Source organism: Lepisosteus oculatus, chromosome 15 (assembly GCF_040954835.1).
Source record: "Lepisosteus oculatus isolate fLepOcu1 chromosome 15, fLepOcu1.hap2, whole genome shotgun sequence".
NCBI lineage: Eukaryota > Metazoa > Chordata > Actinopteri > Semionotiformes > Lepisosteidae > Lepisosteus > Lepisosteus oculatus.
Genome location: NC_090710.1, coordinates 5,395,551 through 5,414,847, shown reverse-complemented (window position 1 = coordinate 5,414,847; position 19,297 = coordinate 5,395,551). Strand labels below are relative to the sequence as shown.

The window sequence follows — 19,297 nt, the reverse complement described above, 5'->3', positions numbered from 1 at the left end:
AATATGACTTGTTTCGTTTAGTCTTGTGAAACAACAAAGTTCATTTTCCCCCGAGGGTAATTTGTTTTAAGGCACCGTTTAATTCAACAATTCAACAGCAAGGAAGACAAACATTACCAACAGAGAGGATGGTGCACTGGTGTTACAGGAGACAAGAGAGTTAATGTCCCATGTTTTAAGGATTTGTCATTCAAGATACATTTCTGAAACTCCAGCTGACAAATCTAGTATTTCACAAGACAACATTATCTCTAATAATATCCAACAGCATTGACTTTATAATCCCTTTTGGAAATGCCAGCTTGATTAACCCAGACATATCATACCTGTAAGCAAGCTGGAGCTCTGCCATGCGGTTTATTCACATCAACAGCAACCAACTGCCATCCTCCTGCAGAGTCTTCATGAAACATCTACATCCAAGAGATGGCATGGGGGAGCAGGAAGAAGAAAAAGTTTAAGCAAAAACCTTGTTAGACCACAAGTGACAGATGCAGCTTTTTCCACCATATGTCCATCAAAATTTGCAGGGTATTTTTATTCTAAGATCTTAGACTCACTGATTCACACGGATTGCTTATATACTGAAATACGTAAATCACATACTGTACATTTACAGTAGGAGTCTTAATAGTATTGGTCTTACTATGGCATCAACCAGATCTTTGTCAGAAATGTTTAAATAAATGAACTGTAATTCTTTGTTAAAGATAGGAGTTTTTCTTTACTGCATCCTTACCAAACTTTTCTAGGCTGTTTCATGTCTGTACAAACACAGTAATATTTATTCAGAAGAAAGGTTCAAGGAGATTATCAGCCCATCTACATTGTTTGATAGTAGCTAATTGATTGTTTTTTGGACTATTTGTATCTGACTTTATTTAAAAGCTACACTTTTGTAGCTACGTTTACAGTGGACAGTGACTGGGTGAGTTTGTCCATTCTACTTTAAAATTTCAGGATCGTGAAGCGCTTGAATCCTGCACTGTTTGACAGGAAACATCTGCAACTGAAAACAGAAGACATTTTAGCTCAAGCACCCAAAAACCACTCCAAGGTGAAGCTGGAAAGACAGTCAAGGGAAGTGATGGTTGTTTTTTTTTCCTCATCATGTAATACTGGACACTATAGCATGCCCATGGCAACTCACTTCACTTTAAAGCATGCCATCATGTCACTGAAGCTGGTATTCATTTACACATACAGTACTGTAGATTCCTGTATGAAATGAATGGCTCCTCTAACCGTCTACTGCGCACCTGCATTTGCCCTCTACTGCCCAGCTGCCACCTGATTTTTGTCTCTGAACAACAAGAGGGAGTGATGGTATATTCTTTCCCCGCATGAAGATTGATGCTGGAAAGGCAGGATAAGCTCACAAAGGCAGCCAAGATGGCAAGGTCCCTCAGAAGTGATGTAATGTGACACATATTCAGTATAACGATGCATTTTATCCCATATTAAACAGAAATGTAATTTAAATTAAGATAGGAGAACGTAACACAATAAGAGATTTTAAAGTTTTAGACATTATATATGGTAATTTATGTTTTAACACAAAATGTATATCTCCAAATATTAAGATACTATACTTATGATGTTCAAATGACCATAACATTTTTGCTATAAAGTTTAAATTCAGTCACATGAATGATTTCTATACTGCCATTCCTCAGCAAGTATATTGGGGCAAGCTTGTTGTGAAAGGTGCTATTTAAAAATAAATTGAATTGAATTGAATTTAATATTTACAGGGAAATACAGTATGTTCCTTCTATTCACATTCTCTCTTCTTCTATTTTATGATACAAAACAATTAAACATTTCCCTCTTGGTTAGAAAATTGCTGATGCTGATTTTCCAGTCCTAGAAGTTGAGATTTAACAGTGACAATGACCACACATTGAAAGAAAAATGACTTCACATTTCAGCAAGTAACTATTCACCTGTTTCGTGATCAAAAACTCTCAAGAGTTATTCCTGGCAGATGGGTGGCTTCTGCCAGAAAGGCAAATGGAATGAGGTTAGCCAAGTGGACAGAAATCTGGCACTTGACTAAGCAAGCTAACCTCTCTAACCTCAATGTGTGGCAAGAGAGATAAAATGTTTAAAGGCTTCAGACACAGAAGTGGCCATGAACCCATAGCCTGTAAAAACTGTCAGATGCAGGAAGAATTAAAATAAATACACCATACTGTATGTGTACATATTAATTTTGGGAAGCATCTGTATATTGATGCACAAAATAAATAATATACTCATCTCTAGTGGGTTCAACTGATTTCATTTTAAAGAAATCAAATTACTGAATATATGAACAAAAATACAGATCAAGGAATATTTTCATTTACAGTACATGATAAATGACAAAATGAGAATATTACAAATTAAGCAACAGGTATGACCCCCTTTACCATTAAATTGTCCTGGCAACCTTGGCTCATAGTCCCAGCAATGGTGCTGGCAATGGTTGCCTGGTTATGGTTGTCTTTTGTTGACAAAACCGACCAGTTAGTCTTACCAGCGCTTTGTATTACTGGACTCAGTTCAGGAGAAAAAGATGGCCTTGACAAGATTATGAAACAGTTTACCTAAAGTTGTCTCATGATAATCCTAGCCCTGTGTGATGTTGCAGTGTCCTGCTGGGCTAAAGGAGATTCCATCCCAAATGATTTGTATTCCATTATTCCACTGGTTAGCTTGAACACAACAACCACCATAATGCTTACCACAACATCTTCACACACTTTTTTTCCCCATTGAGTCTATCATTGATCAATAAAACACTTTCCCTCCTCAGTCTGCCATCTCCTAAAATCTTTAGCTACTGTATTTAAGAAAGTGATTTTAATTCTCAGCTATCAGCATGTTTATTTTTTCCTGAACAAGGAATCCCAAGAATGCAAAACATTATTATGGCAAATCACTGTTTTTCTGAAGATGCAACCAATTCAGTCTTATTAACAGAAAGATGTTACTGTATTTCTTTGTTGAGTTTCTTGTGCTGTACACATTTTAGTCAAAAACAATCAAAGATCATGCACAAGGATTATATGAATGTGACATTCCTGGGTTTTTCTTGGTAACCTAAAGTCTTCCAGGACAAGTATGCTCATTGCTCCTCCTATCATACTGATATTAACTGGGTAATCTTTAGTACTCGAGCATGGCATGTTAACTGTTTACAATTAATCAAAACACTATTTGAATGGTTATTTAGAGTATGCAATTAAATGGCTATTTACAGAATACATATTCTGAATCAACTAACTTAACATACCATTTACACTCAACTCGTATATTCCTAATATTTCAACACCTGGTGGTTTCATAAGATCACATATGAGTTGAGCATTTTGCAATCACACAGAACTATATTACTCAAACAATGAAAAACCATATGTGCTTACTAATCACAACACAACTAATATTATGTGCCTAATCAGCTATGGATATGAATCTTACAGTGTTGCATTTTCATTGTGCATTAGCATACATCCAGGCATTGAGCCTTGCATTCTTGATCATCTTAATTTTCCTCTACAAATACCACCAAATTGCTTCTATGTTACCGCATAGAAATAAAAAAGAAGACAATTGGGAATACAACGATATTGTATTGAGATATAAATCAATTTTACTAGAGTATTTTAAACAAAATGAACTCATAAAAATAACAAAACAAATTAAATAATAAGTGCCTTTTAGAAGTGTGAAACTGCTATAAAATCTCAAAAAAAGGTATTATTATTTAATTTTTCCATCATATTTGTTGCCTCATCTACATTCCAAGAAATTATGTGACCTTAGTGTTTCCCTATCACTATTATTGGGATATTTGCCCCTTTGTTAGTATTTCAATTATTATATTTTACCTCTCTGATAACGGAAATGCTCATCAACTAAATCTATATTATGATTAAAAAATGAAAGGTAAATCTCCACTATCATGTTACCATTTAGATTGCATTGCCTTTTAGGTACTGACGCAATGGAAGGTTTACTTAAAAATGCATAAATGTAAAAATACAAGATAAAACATAAAACTTAAAAGCAACGTCTTCCTCCATTGTCTTCTAATCACCACGATGTCATTCATTCACTAATCGTCTTAGGAAGACATATCAAATTAATTCAATATTACAATATCACTGCACAGAAGAGTAACTTGGAAGTCTTGCCAACAATGTAGCAGTGCAATCCCTCTGGATTGCCTTAAATTTTTATTTCAATGAGATCAAAGCTAGAAACATAAGCCCTTTTGTTTCACACCAAATAACTGACAACTTTACGTAAAGCTTTAATTACTTTTTTAATAGAAGAGGTGGGCAGCTCAGTGCGATTGTTATAAAATTTAATAGATACAGAGAGGAAATACATTTTCAAGGTCACATCACTGTACACAGCAAAACAACTCCATCAACTTGAGCTCTTTGGAGAAAAACAATCTTGGGCTCAACAACATTCACCTGTTTTGACAGAGGGGTGTGGGGCTTGGAATCCATGAACTTGGAACAGTTACATCCCAGATGCTCTGGTGTAAAATGGAACTTTGGAGTTGGAGAGGAACCAATTACTATCTGAAAAAACACCCCATTTCTTTTTACAGATGGGTCATCTTGCCTTTGTCTAGTTTTCATCTGGAGTCAAAGATAAATTGCGTGCTCCCCTGTTTGGGGATGAAGGATCCCTTTTTTCTTTCTAGCACTTAGTGTTTAGAGTTGCTTTCATCTGATTTACAGTTTAAAGTAACAAATAGTTCTAATCCTATATAAAGGTTAAATATAGTTCATTACAGTGTCGTTATTTGATTGAAAGAAAACAACAGCTAGATTAGCCAGAAATGTGGGAAAGAACAACCTAGTACTGGAAAGCAGCAGATGTTGTTGACAAACATGCCAGCTTTGAAGCTATGGAAGAAAAATCACAAGGAGCTCAAATCAGAGTGAATGCTGCTTTGGGAAAACTGGAGAAGGAGAGACGTTCTGGGTATAACACAAAGATGTCATCAGATCTAGCACAGGTTTCAGCACAATGAAATCCTCAGGTAATGCCAAAGGATGTGGAAGAGAATAAGTGACTGAGCTTGGAAAAAGAGGATATTTCATATTGATTTTTCTTATTAAGTATCGCCACCCCTACTCAGCTCAATGAATGCTAAGAAGTGTCTGTCCTGCATGTTGCCATGTCTGCGTCGCCAAGGGTCAGACACCATCAGGTATTGCCTTCTGATTCTTTAAATGCAAAAAGTTAAATTGAAAAAAAAAAGTGAAAATTGAAGCAGTTTTCTATGACTCTACTTTTTTACTTCTACAAATGCATTGCACAAGGCCAGGGAAACAGATGGGACTGAGAAAGAAGATAGTGAAGAGAGGCCAAGCGCCATAGTACAGACTATAATGGGCCCAGGCTGCTGGGAATACAGCAGAAAAGGCCAAAGAAGAAAAGGGAGACTGGAAACTCCAGTGGGCAGCCAGAGAAGGGGATAGGCTGCTTTGATCTAGCAAACACCCGAGATATAGTGCTTTTGCAACAGTGAAAGTAACAGACAGAAGGTTCAATCTGTGGGGACACGTACCATTGGGATTGCACAGCTGGATGCCTCACTCTCCTATAAGAACCGGCTGGACTCCACCCAGCACCCCCTGTGTCTTAGGGATTAATGCTCTGCAACGAGCAGGGATCCAGTCAAGGTCAAGAGCATCAAGCTACAGGCAGGGGAAGCCATGTGCCCTTTGCTTCAGAAGAGAGAGGTACTGTACAAGGGGGAGTACCAGGGGTGGTGTTGGCAGTGATGGAGTACAGTATCCGTGCTGACATCTCCCCTGCAGTTATGGATATGGACTCTAGCAGTTTCAATGCTGACCGTGTGAAGGAAGATGTGTTCGACCTATTGACATCCACCTATCAGTATTCAAATCGGCGGGGTGCAGCAAGAAGGGCTCCTCCAAGAGCAAGGAGAAGCTTGAAACTTGGAGTTTCATGTTCCATATGTAAGTGGAGCGGGCTGAGGGCTGCGCCTGTACTAAGCTAGTGTCAATTTAACCTAAGCTTAATTCTCTTCCAGGGGAAATCTGTTTTACGGCACTGTCCAATACAACAGTACAACAAGGAAGACAAACTGAGTTTTTGAAGAACAGTGAAGAAGGAATAGCAGTGTTACTGAAGATAAGAGAGCGACATTGCAACAGGGATGAGAGATTTCCCGAGTCTGTTATTTTTCACCTGGGGACACAGAGGCATCTCCCAGATGGGATTAGTGTAAACTCACAATGGAGGGTGTGAGACACACACTCCATAATGCTCTTGACCTTCTTAATAACTCTATTTGTAGAGAATATTTATGTTAATTTGATGTGCCCCAATTATTTTGCTATTCAATTTCACAACTTTTCCTAACCTCCTACAATTATAGGTTAAGATGATGCAAAATCAACAAGTGAGACTGTATATAAATACACTTTCAGTAAATGACTGGTAGAAAAGCATAAAAATAGTTCTATCTACAGTACCTTAAAATAACAGAGTTTACTAAATGAAAAGGAGTATTTGTTATAATTGGTGTCACAACATTTTCTCATCTCAGATTCTTGTCTATCACCAGTCCCATGTACTTGTAGTCATTGACAATTTCTACAGCCTGACGTTTTATTGCAGCAGGTTGGAGTGGTGTTTCATTTTTTCTAAAATCAATGACTGTTTTCATAATATTTAGAATAGGCCCATTTTCTGAGTTGTTTAATATGCTGACCAGGGGTGTGTCATCAGCAAACTTGGTGAGACGTCTATCTGTGTGTTTGCTCTTACAATCATTAGTGTACAAAACATATGGTGGGGGGGCTAGAAGCAGCCCCATGGTGAGCGAATGTCAGATACTGTGACCAATTTGACCCGTTACGATTTGTTTGTTAAGAAGTCTAGGACCCATCTTATCATGTTGCTGTTGCTGTTTAAATTGACATTCTTTCACAGTTTCTGTGCAAGAAACGGTGGTTATATTGCATTAAAAGCAGGTGGAAAATGAATAATTAAGATCCTTAATAATGTCTTTACTTGGTCAAGCTGCCGAGAGATCAGATTTAACAATGTGAGTATTTTGTCTTCTACTTACCTACTTTCTCTGTATGTAAACTGCAGACAGTCAATAAGGTTATTTGTGCTCTTTGTGATGTGTTGCTTCACTATTCTCTCCAGACCCTAATTTGGAGAGATGTGAGAGCAACTTGCCTACTGAATAGCTGTTAAGCTTACTTGGCCTGGCATTTTTCTGGTTGGGAATAATACTAGATGTCTTCCATGGTGAGGGGGTGATTTGCAAATTTAAGGACATCTGAAAAAACAAACTAAAAATATTGCAAAACTAATCTGCAAGACATTACCTGGACCTGAGCATTTCCTTACATTATTCTCTTAAACTGCCTAAGCAACTCTGCTGTGTCGATTTTAATAAACTCTCTGGATACTGGGGGATTACGTATTAGTACTATAGGAATAGTATAGCACTGGCTGTAGATAGGAGTTTCAACACGTGATCCAACACTTTGATTTGAGTCTGAATGCTTGTTCAGTTCAGTAGGCCTGGGGAATGGATAAGTGAAGCTGGCACCTAAAAATCACCACAAAATACAGTAGCTTTCTCACTAACAGGCTCTGGTTGTTTAAGATTTGACCTTTTTGTCTATGTACCATTGAGACAGATGTAATGGGTGCTCAATTCATGTATGCACTACCTAGACAACCTGCTGGTACAGGTGACTGTTTCACAGGGAAAGCAAAGTTACAGGATTGAAGCTCAGTCTTTTCCACTAGAATACCAAGTTCCTGGAGCTGTGTCCTTCTGCTGTCTCACTGACAGAGCAGCTACTTTTGACTAGTACGAGAAGTGCAAGATGCCTACTGGGACCTGGAAGCATTGTTTACCCAGTCCCCAGTCCTGGTGCAGCCCCAACAGGCCCTTTTTCATGTGCTTGCCCTAGACCAGCATGTCCTAAGGAGCAGGGACCAGAAGTACTGGGACAAATTGCAGAAACAGCTGGCCAGTCCCCACCGGTTCACTCATGAACACTTGTTAGCAGCAGAGATGCATCGAAATGGCTGTATGACCTCGTCACACTACCTTTACCTTTAGTGGAGAAGGCTGGAACTCTCGGGGACAGAGAGACCCCTGCATAAAATGTCTGCTTGGAACAGCATTGATTATTTTGCGAATTTGGAAAGCCTTTGGACACATAGATTTCAGTTCCCCAAATCTTTTTTTAAAAAAATTATACTGAACAGCTCTTTATGTTCAGTATTGTTTCGTTCAAATATACTATTTAAAAAAAAATAGCTCCACCTATGGTTTATGACTAAATTGGTACACTCTGGTAATTCACAATTTATTATACAGTACCTTCAGCCATGAAAAACAATGCAAACATGATATTTATTCCCAAACATGTTTTGTAATTTCTACTTTTAAGTTAAATGCAATGTTGAAGAACTACAGGCAAAGTGAAAAATAACCTTACATTAGCTTAATGTTTTACTACCAAAAATTCAAAATAAATCTCCAACATACACTGAATTTATGATTGAGCATAAGCACAGCAATGTGAAATTAACGGTAAAGTATGCATAGTATGAACATCTGTGGTTGTCATTTTAAAATATGTAAACAGCTTATTTGAAATATCTTGACAGGCAATCCACTATACTTTCAAGGGATATTAGAATAACAGTGAAATAACTGTTTAAGATGACAAACTGTATAGAACAAAGTACCTAATTACAGTGTAAAACACAATAGTAGCAGTAAATGTCCAAACAACCAATCATGTAATAAGGCGATCTTGTGCTTTTACTTTTAAATTCAGTTTATTATTCCTTAAATTAAATACAGTGTATGCACATCAATGCCTGAAAATAAAATAATTTGAACATCAGGAATTCACTTATCTTGTGCTCTTAAATTTAATCACACTGATTCTGTTTAATACTTAATACATTTCGTAAGTAGCCATATTGTAATTGTATTTATCTTTGTGATCATTATTATTAAGAGTGGAATATTTTCAAATGCAGAAACTGAAACAGTGTTTAAGCAAATTAATAACCCATTCTTTAAAAAAAAACATTCTGTTTTGGCCATTTGGCTTTCTTCTGCCAAAGCTTTTGTTCTCTGAATTGAAACACAGGCATATCTTAAAGAATATCGACTATCAGCACAATCCTATTACAGATAAGGAATCCATTTAATGCAATGAAAGGTCAGATGGGCAAGTGGTTGAATGCATTTCAGTTGTATTTTTACAGAATGAGGTTTTCACTGCTTTTATATACTACGTTTTAGCTATTTTAAAACTATGAACAACAGTTCATGCAAAATAATTTTAGAATTATGCCAGTGAAGCGGTAGAAACCTACAAATATTTCTCATTATTACTGTATGAACTCTATATTATTTGAATCTTAAGAGTACTTTGCCAAAAAGTAGCATTTTTTCCATTAATGTGGCATAAATCTTTATTCATTGCTTGCAGTCGAGCCTCCAAAATGGTCCTAAATCCTACATGTTAGGCCAATTGCCGCTGTTTACATTTAAAAAATGGAGTTTAATATTAACTGAAAGACAGACACAGATGTCACTGAATAGCCACAGTTCCTCAACCTAATCACCGCCACAGGTCCAATTTAGCATTGCCAGGAGCCGAGCCAATCAGTGACACACCAAGGATTTGCATACTTTCCAGTTTTTGAATCCAATGGCTGAGAGCTTTATGAAGTGCAGTTTTGAATTGAAATGGTGTCTATTTTATAGGTGAACCATAAAGTCAATATTGAGGATATAATTGTATGCCTTCTTCTAGAGTAGCAAAAAAAGAAAGCTTAACCATGAAAAAATATACTCTAGTTAAACTGCAATTTTTTTTTCCTGTGACTTCATAGAGAGACGCAGAAATGTAGGTCGAGGACAAAGTGTTTACTAATCCACACTGAGTCTGTGCCTTTTAATGCCCTTTGAGTAGACTGGGGTCTTATTTGAATATTCAATCCAAAATTTCAACTCATTAAACACAAGTTCCTACCTTTAGCATATCCTAAGATATCATAGGATTGTATTGTTCTTATGAAAAGGACATACTGTACTACAGAAGAACAACATCTGTAACACCTTTTTGGGATGTTTTCAACAGTACAGTATATGACAAACTGTATGTTTTGGACATACAGCTATACTATATGTCCAAAATTCGGTCCCGGCCTAAAAGAAGTATTAGAAGTACTTCAATGCTTCCAATATGTAACTTCAGGATCATTCTTCTGATCTTCAGGTTAAACTGGGCCAATGTAACCTGCTTATCTGACAATGTGAAAGCTGCTTTTCAAAGTCCTAGAGACCATATGGATGACCACCCTTCAGGACTGGAACTGTGGAATACCATTTTATACAGCTATTTGAATATTTAACTTCATTGAAATACATGTAAACTGAAGTGTTTCCCATTGCTAACTCAGAGCTATGTGCTCCAAACATTGAACTCATGCAGACAAGACAGCTATTATGCTCTTTCACCAATAAATGTAATACATTATCTGATCTATTTTTTAAATATGTTTGTTCCTCAGTCACTTCTTTTATCCCAGGCATCCTTGTAAAACAGCTGAACAACAATGGCCAATAAAGCCAAAATGTAAAAGGCTGAGCTACAATTGTTACATTGGCTCTGCTGTAAAGCTGGGGGGTGTGTGCCCGTGGGCCACGTCTCTTCCCCTCTGCCTCCCTGCACCGGTTGCTGAGGAGACAATATACTCATAGTACCTGAATGCAATAGGAAATCAGCCTGCATCAGGTACTGTGGGTTATTTAAGTCCTGTTTGGCTTCTCCACAGCAATCTGGCATTGTATATTAGTTCCTGTCCTGCCCTGAACCTTCGGACTGCCAGCCAGAGGTTTCCTGGAGGAGCTCTCAGTAACTTCCCCCCATTTTCTGTTCACTCCTGGTTCCCTGCCTGCCTGGATTTGGCCTGTCTCCTGCCTGTATCCTGACCCACCCAGACTCCAAGTGGGGAACCTGTCCTTTCCTGTGCTCTCCTCCATCACTCCAGCCTGCTGCACCTGGGAGCTCAGCATAACTGCCAGCTCTGATGGTCCTCCCCCTCCTCCAGGCCTGTGTCCTGACTCAGTCCTGCTCTCCAGTCCACTGCACTCTCCTTCATCCTGCCAGCCTTCCTGGTAGACCTTTGTTCTGTCCTGCCCCTGGGAAAAAAGACCCAGACCTCAGTGGTCCCTGATGCACCTCCCCAGTCCACCCTGACAGTGCGCGCTTGGCCAAGTCTCTGAAGATCACGAGATCTCTGCTCAGCCCGATACCTGGTGCTCTGTCTGATGGACCACGACGAGGTTATGTGCCCTTATCTGCCCTGCTCCAGATAAAGACCAACCAGCCCTGCTCTGTCCCTGGTTACCCTGCCTGCACTTGGTTCAGTGAAGCGCAGTAGCTTCTGGGTACCGGCTACTATCCCTGGACTGTGACGCTTTTGCCCCTGGGTCCGGAACAGCTCCTGGCCCGCCCCTGCCATCTTGGTGGGTGGTATGGCGTAAAAACTATACAATATTTCTCTATGAAGTATAAAAGCTTATACAAACTATATGTACTTTTTGCCAGTAGATAAAGCCATTAATTTTAGCCGAGAAGACTTGCCATTTTACAATGATGTTTTTCTTTCCTGTTTCTGTTTGAGAGTCAGGTCTGTTCTAAATAGTTTCCAGCACAGGGGAATATACCTTGAAGTTAGAGGGGCCATTGCCACATCACTCACTGTCTGGCACAGTCGTCCCTTGTTTCTGTCACTTGGTCTTCAACAGTCATCCTTCAGTGCTCTGCTGTGATTCACTCTCTGCCATCTGCTAGAAGCCATTTGCTGCACCCTCATCCAGACACAGTCTAGGATGGCTTCCTGACAATCGGCCAAAGTTAATTTAAGTTGAGGCTATACTCCAGTAGCATTCACTGTGAAAGGACAGTGATTTCAACTTCAACACAGCCAAAAAGAATCAACGGACTGCCATTGATGCTCTATGTTTCTGGAAAGCAAACTTTGCAACACACCAGGCAAGGTCAAAGGATGAATAACACTTGATGAACAGTGCCATTATTGAGAAAAATACGATGACCCATGGTGGCACATTTTTAAAGAACCATATTAGTCAGGCACTCTTATAATGAGCATGTGGGAATTCCAAGATTGTTATATTAACTATAATAATAAATAAACATTTCTTTTTATAAAAACACTTCTATAAATCTGTATTTTAGATCTGTGTTTCCCAGCCTTGGGCCTGAATTATTTGCTTTTCTTCTGGTTTTCATTCTAAGTGAGCCTTGTTATTTTGCCCTTAAATTGAACCACAAATAGAGTAACAAAATTATAAACGTGCCCCAAATGCAGGGTTTCAGCTCTCTAAATTAATCAGTGGGTGTTGCAGTATTATTTCTACCAGTGTCTGCTTATCACTAACTGGTCAACAGTAAGAGCTGTGTAGAATGTTACAGGGAAGCATCTCTAACATGGGATTGTTTCTGAGACTAGGTTTTGAGAGCAGAAAATAGTTCAAATTAATCAAATGACACCATTAATGGTTCTTTAATCTTTAAATGGTCTTAAATGACTGAGACCACAGAATGAAAACCAGAAGGCACAAGGGTACCTTGAGGACCGGTATTGCTACTGCTTTGCAATGTCTTAAAATGCATCATTTTCAATTTCAATGTACTGTATGCATGCTAACTTCTAAAGAAATACCTACTGTATTTGTGATCTTAAAACAAAAACCTAGGCTTCCCAATGGTTCAGCCCGTTAAGGGTTTCACTTGACCACAGGCTGATTTCTACAGTATGATCCAGGCCATGTGGGATTGAGCCTGGGTCACATCTCTAGCTGACTACGACAGGGATTCCTAACTGGCTGAGCGCTGCCAGCAGATGAGTACTGTAGGATTAGTCAGCCAAGCCTTATAATAATAATAATAATAAAATTTATTTTATATAGCGCCTTTAAAGGTAGCTTCTCAAAGCGCTTTACAGGATGACAATAACAATAAATAAGAAGACTACAACAATAAATAAGAAAATTTCACAAGACAGGACACAATTATAATTACAACAATACAACAATAACAATAGAGGAGACCGTGGAAGGTGGTATTAAGAAGAGCAGAGGGGTGAAGAATGGAACCAGTTAAGTAAAGGCTTTTCTGAAAAGGAGGGTTTTGAGTCTGGATTTGAAGGAGTTTAGAGAAGGTGACTCTCTAATATCCTTGGGCAAGGAGTTCCAGAGCTTGGGGGCATAGCAGGAGAAGGCCCTGTCGCCCATACAATGTAGACGGGCTTGGGGGACAGTAAGGAGGGCAGAATTTGAAGAGTGGAGGTTGCGAGGTGGGGAGTAGGGCGATAAAAGTTCAGACAGGTATTGAGGTGCCAAGCCATGTAAAGCCTTGTAGGTGAGCATGAGGATTTTAAAGTCTACGCGGAATTTGACCGGAAGCCAGTGCAAGGACTCCAGGATAGGAGTAATGTGAACACTTGCACTAGATCTGGTCAAATTCCGCGTAGACTTTAAAATCCTCATGCTCACCTACAAGGCTTTACATGGCTTGGCACCTCAATACCTGTCTGAACTTTTATTCGCCTTCCTCTGCTCTCTGAAACACAGCGGTCCCTGTGACCTCCAGGCACTTGCGGGCTTGCTGTACTGTTGGTGAGGGATGTGCCTCACCTCTATTCACCGCTGGACTTCCCGCGCTGACCTGCATTGCCAAATCCTGGTTGTAAAACCAGTTGAAAAACCAAATTGTGCGTGCATCACAAACATAGTTGGGTGATTCTAAATAAAAGGCTTGCATAGTGTGTCATCAGTTGTCATGAACTGTACCTGAGTAGTAGCTGTTGAAGTGGTACTGCTCCTGGACCCCCACATCTGCTGGAACTGTACCCTGATTTCAGCAAAGGTCTCAATTATAACTGCAATGAACACATTCTGAGGAAAGCAGAGGAAAGTAGTAATGAGCACAATATCACAAAAGCTCTGTGATACCCTGTTTGCATAACTTTACATGGTTACATCACAGCAAACCATTACCATAAATAGAAAAGAAAAATGATTACTGATGTAAAACTCCCATTTCTATATCATGTGCTTGGCATTTTATTGTGTTTTATGTCAGAACAATAGAAAATTGCATTAATAAGACTATGACGCACAATGGTTGAAACTCCTTTCCTTGAATGTGCGACTGCACAGGGCTTTTATCTGCAGCATGTTAAAATTCTGGAACTTTTAGATTATATAAACCTACGGTTAAGATACTCTTGAAAAGGGTCTGTTGGCGAAATCTCCAGAAGGTTCTTTTTTGGTACTTGTCAGCCTGGTTGAAAAATGCTAAGATATGAAAAACAATAAGAATCCGAGAACACACTTTCTTGTTCTATTTTGGAGTGTTTTTGTTCTACACAAACAAACTGTGCAGATGTAAATAACAAGGAACAAACTACAGTATATCTGCCTGGCACAAACTTCAAAACTGCAATGTTAGCCAAGACATCAAGTATTGGCAGGTTTATAGTCCCACATAAGCTGGAACCTGAAGAGACACTGGAAGCACATTAACTTTTTTTTCATCACTAGTTCATCCCAAAGAAAATTCACTCTACCTTAACCAGCCAAGCGAGGAAGAAGATAAGAGTGATGAAATAGAAGTAGGAGCGCCAGCGAGGAAAGCTGTCAATCGCTCTGTACATGAGGAACACCCAGCCCTCTTGGGAAGCTGCTTCATAAACTGTAAATATACTGGTACCTTTATAGACATAAAAGAACACATGTAGGATTAAACATTTGCCATCCTTCCTGCTGTTTAAAAAACAAAATAGAAGACTTAACATGGCATGCTTTTCAGTACAGGTACCAAGCCATGCTGCTTTTTAATTTGTTTGCTCCTGGAAATTGAACTTGATCATCTCTCATTCTGTCCTTGTGAATTTTCAATGTTATTTTTTTTACTGAAGATTGGCTAGGATTTTTTTTTTCATTAACCCAGTACAGCAAATGCTGTTTGCAGTGTAAAAAAATGCTTGTAAGTTTAAAACCTTCAGGTGCTTTTACAAGTAAGTGCTTTTTCAGTTAATCTAACCTACAGGATAGGCATTTATTTACAGATGCATCATTCATTTTATAGACTTGAAATCCAACTTCCAGTTATCAATAAGTGTACTGTTATTGTCAATTGCACAGAATATTTGTGTAATTCTGTATTCCTTATATTATAGTCAAGAACTTAATTATTGGTACAGTAAATAGAAAAACAAAACTAAATAAAGAAAATAATTTAAGTACAAGTACAATAGGTTATGTAATATACTGTAGGTAAGCAAATCTTGGTTCCCCGTAATTCTAGAAATACACAGAACAGGCTTTAAAGCAGGAATTAAAACAAATAGGCAGTAAAGACACCATTTTCAGATATTCACATTAGTAAAATGTTGTGTGGGTTCATGTCTGTATCATCAGATTTGCCCTCCCCCGTGTCCCCAAAACTACCTCATTTGTCAAATACTGTATGTAGTAATACTGAACCACAGTCTTTCCTATTTCAATCCCACATAGCACATTTAACAAGCAAGTGATACCACACTTGCACCACCAGCCCAAATATATTCTCTATGTAAGTATATATAGAAAAGGAAACTCATTTAATTCTGCCAGGGCACTGCAGCATTATTATAAATCTACTGTACATTATAAACTACAAATGTTTTGATTTGTTGTTTAACATCTTCTTTTGTTGAACAAAACTTTAAAATATTTAAAAGGAAAGAGATATTCAACACTTCTTCCAAGTTCAACATTATTGCCTGGCAATTAGGAGGATGTGTTATGATACACTGAACCCTATTTTGTTCATGGGTCCTGACAGCAGTCTAATGGATGGTGCAGTCCTGTAGGTCAATGAAAAAGTAAATTAATTATTCTTTTGAAATAGTCACGGAAAGCCCTACAGATGTTTAAGTATGATACATTTTAGAATAAACAGCAGCTCATCTCAAGCTTAGCAAGCTGGTCTCAGAGACACTCAGCCAATCAGCCCTTCTTATTTCTCTCCCAACTGTGATACATTTATTGTCCAATTGTCATTGTCTAATACTGTGCATGGCACAATTGTCATAACTGTCCCTCAGGTTCCAACTAAGCTGCTTGCCTCCCACAATCCTCTTAATTTTAAACTGCCATTCTTCAATCATCAACCATCTACTTCTGAGGGACAATTGAACATTCTTTTCCAGAAAGCGTAGAGCAATGTAAATAATGTGAATGTCTATAATTCCAATACTGCTGCATATTTACTCAGCACAAGTGAAAGCCCGTTTTTTTAATGTTATATTATTGTGACAACTCAGTCTTGTCAATTCTTCTCTCAAGATGATCATTACAGAAGGGTTTCTGTTTTTTTCTATCACAGACAAGTGGTTATTTAAAGGGGCCACAGTCATCTATACCTGCTTGTTCAGTAACTGTACATAACATTCATTGACTATGGTTTGGTAAATCGTGGCTGACAGATAATGCACCTATAATTATTGAATCAAGTTGCTGACTGAAGGCTGAAGAATGTAAAAATACTGTGACTTTTATAAAGAAGAGGTTTTTGCTTAATTGGCTTAATTGATATACTGCCATTGCTGGTTCCAAACCTGAAGTCTGAGGTGACACTATTGTTAGAACTTAAGAAGTCTTAAAAATCAGATGGCACCACTCATCTCATTTAGTCTGTTCGGTAGAAGTTACAGGAGCTTCTACCCAAGGATCTCAGCACACCTTTTCATAAAAAGAAACCAGGGTATCGGCTTCAGTAATTTGGCTGTGGAGCCTGTTACAGATTCCCGTAACTTTCTAGCTTGTGCTTTATTCTGAAGAAATTCATGATGTGACCTTGCCAGTGCTTATGTGGATTTTAAATACCTTGATGAGGTTTTCTCAAGAACACACTACAGCAGGGTGTAACTCAAAAAAACAACTGAAAAATATTTTATAGAAAAATACCATCTATCAGAATGTCATGGATCATCAAAGTCCTTCTCAGTTACAAATAATTCCACACACTACTTTCCAACAAATCCAACCTTTATCATGACACTTTGTCTAATTTCTTATATGATTATCTGCTATTTTCTATTTCATATGCACCAGCAAATATATCCCAAATACTATAAAAAGAAAATAAAAATAATATTCCAGTGAAAAAGAAACCACAAAGCAAGAACAAACATATTTTAAATAAAGCTGTAAAACAATTATTCATTTCACATATCGAAAAGTTTGAGAACCTTTCTTGAATCAAGGTCTGAGATTTTTTGTCGCTCACAGTGATTACTCTCAATATGAAATGTGTTTTTTCCCCTCAGGGCTCAGTTTCATTGTGCTATGACAAAATGCTCTCATTAAAAACTCACTTATGTTGAAATAGCTGAAGAAAATGCTGGGCAACTACAAAATAACTTTTTTAGAGAGTTTCACTATCCTTGCTGAGTTTGATTATTGTTATGAGCGAAGGGAATCTTATACAGTAGATCATCAAAATTATTATTTTCTAATACTTTAAACAGGTTGTGTTCCTCCATTTCTAAATAGTAAACCAGTTCATTACGGCACTAAGTCAAATCACCCACACAGGCATAAATGTAAAATACACACACGCGGTATATCACTCTATAATATATGCATTGTTTTTTTTTTAAATGTATACAGATTTCAACTGCAACCTTGACTCTTTCTCTCCTCAGCTATTCTTCTTTAAACCCAGCATGCCATGATATGAAATTCTAAATTACATTTTTTTGGTAAGGGCTGGCTCCTCATAGTAATCAAAAATATACAAAGGAAGCAATTTAAGAAGGAAAAGAGGCTATCACTGGATCAGACTGAAGCAGATGTGCTTCGCTCACTGCCCTTCTGAGGTAAGGTAGAAGGCAGGAAAAAATGCTTTTAGCCTACTCAAAGCTCAATGCTTACAGTATGAACTGTAGATACTGCTATATTTAGGATTAGTGAGATTGCAAGGAATACATGTTTCAGTGCATTAATACCAATGAATAATTAAACTCCATCCACTCATTTTGAATGCAAGTGCTAATGAGTGATTGTACTGAACAAATTACCATATCTGTAAGGTTATTCACCGGAATCATTGAGGAAAAGCTTTGAATACATCCTTTTATCACATTCTAAAACAACCATAAGCTAAATGGCCTCCTCACCCCCTACATATTTTTAATAGAGTAAAAATCAACATACAGTAGGTAGCCCTCAAAGCCATAGCGTCTCTATATCAGCTGATTATTATAAAATCAACTGATTGTATAAACCTAGAATTATAATAGAAACTGACAGAAATTCTACCAGAGAGTGTGGTACAGTACTCTTGTATTCTATCACTCATGTATTAAAATAATGTAATTACAAATTAAAATAAATAAGTGGATGGATTTGAATAAAAAAGCAATTGATAGACAACAGCAAAAATAATACAAGCTTTCACAACCCAGTGGATAGAAATGTCTATACAAATGGGGTAATGAAAATAATGCCAATAATAACTATACGAGCTTAGGACCCAACCTTAGTCCATTAGTCAATCTCCACCACATTCTTATGGTTCAGGTTCATTTTTAGGATTCTTCTATTTCCCCATGTTTTTGTCAACACACACTAAAAAGCATATGAATAGATTTTATTGTATTTTTCACACTTGACTGTGCTTTGTTCTTTCTTATACTGTATACAGTATACAGTATACAGTATACAGTATAGACACACAAAGGAAGAAGTTGTTTGCTTTAAAAGAGAGTAGTATTCCCATTGACATGCTCTATGAGAAGTAATGATCTGCTTAACAGCTTGAACCATTTTTTTTTACAAATGTGAGCTTGTTAGGGCTAACATTTAATTCCGAGGGATGCAGGGAATTTGTGTTCTGAAGGAAGCTTTTAGCAAAGGTAAAGATTTGAGACTGTCACTCACCAATCTGTCCGCATTAGTTTCAACTACGCTAGCGTCACATGCTTAAATGTGGAAATTGATTAACTCCATATCTTCAAAGCTAACATACTGGGAAACAGGATTTTGTTGGAACTCCATAAAGCTTGGAGCAATATTTAAAAAAATAGTGACTTAATAGTGTATATAAAATGACAACATGTTTATAGACACAACATATTTGAGATATAGGAAAGTATTAAACAATCAGTCAGATACCACTATGGA

The 19,297-nt window shown here is 37.7% G+C and overlaps 1 protein-coding gene across 6 annotated transcripts in view; it reads right to left on the bottom strand.

Moving 5' to 3' along the window:
- Nucleotides 1-19,297, bottom strand: part of nalcn (sodium leak channel, non-selective) — a 158,016-nt gene that overhangs the window by 104,382 nt on the left and 34,337 nt on the right. For 5 of the 6 annotated variants that reach the window (XM_015363454.2, XM_006638901.3, XM_015363456.2 and 2 more), the window contains 3 exons: nt 14,695-14,837; nt 13,916-14,020; nt 327-413 (listed from right to left, as the gene is read on the bottom strand). In XM_015363454.2, coding sequence (XP_015218940.2) covers nt 327-413; nt 13,916-14,020; nt 14,695-14,837 — 335 coding nt within the window. The remainder of the gene's footprint in view (nt 1-326; nt 414-13,915; nt 14,021-14,694; nt 14,838-19,297) is intronic. The other variant, XM_015363458.2, reaches the window with a different exon arrangement.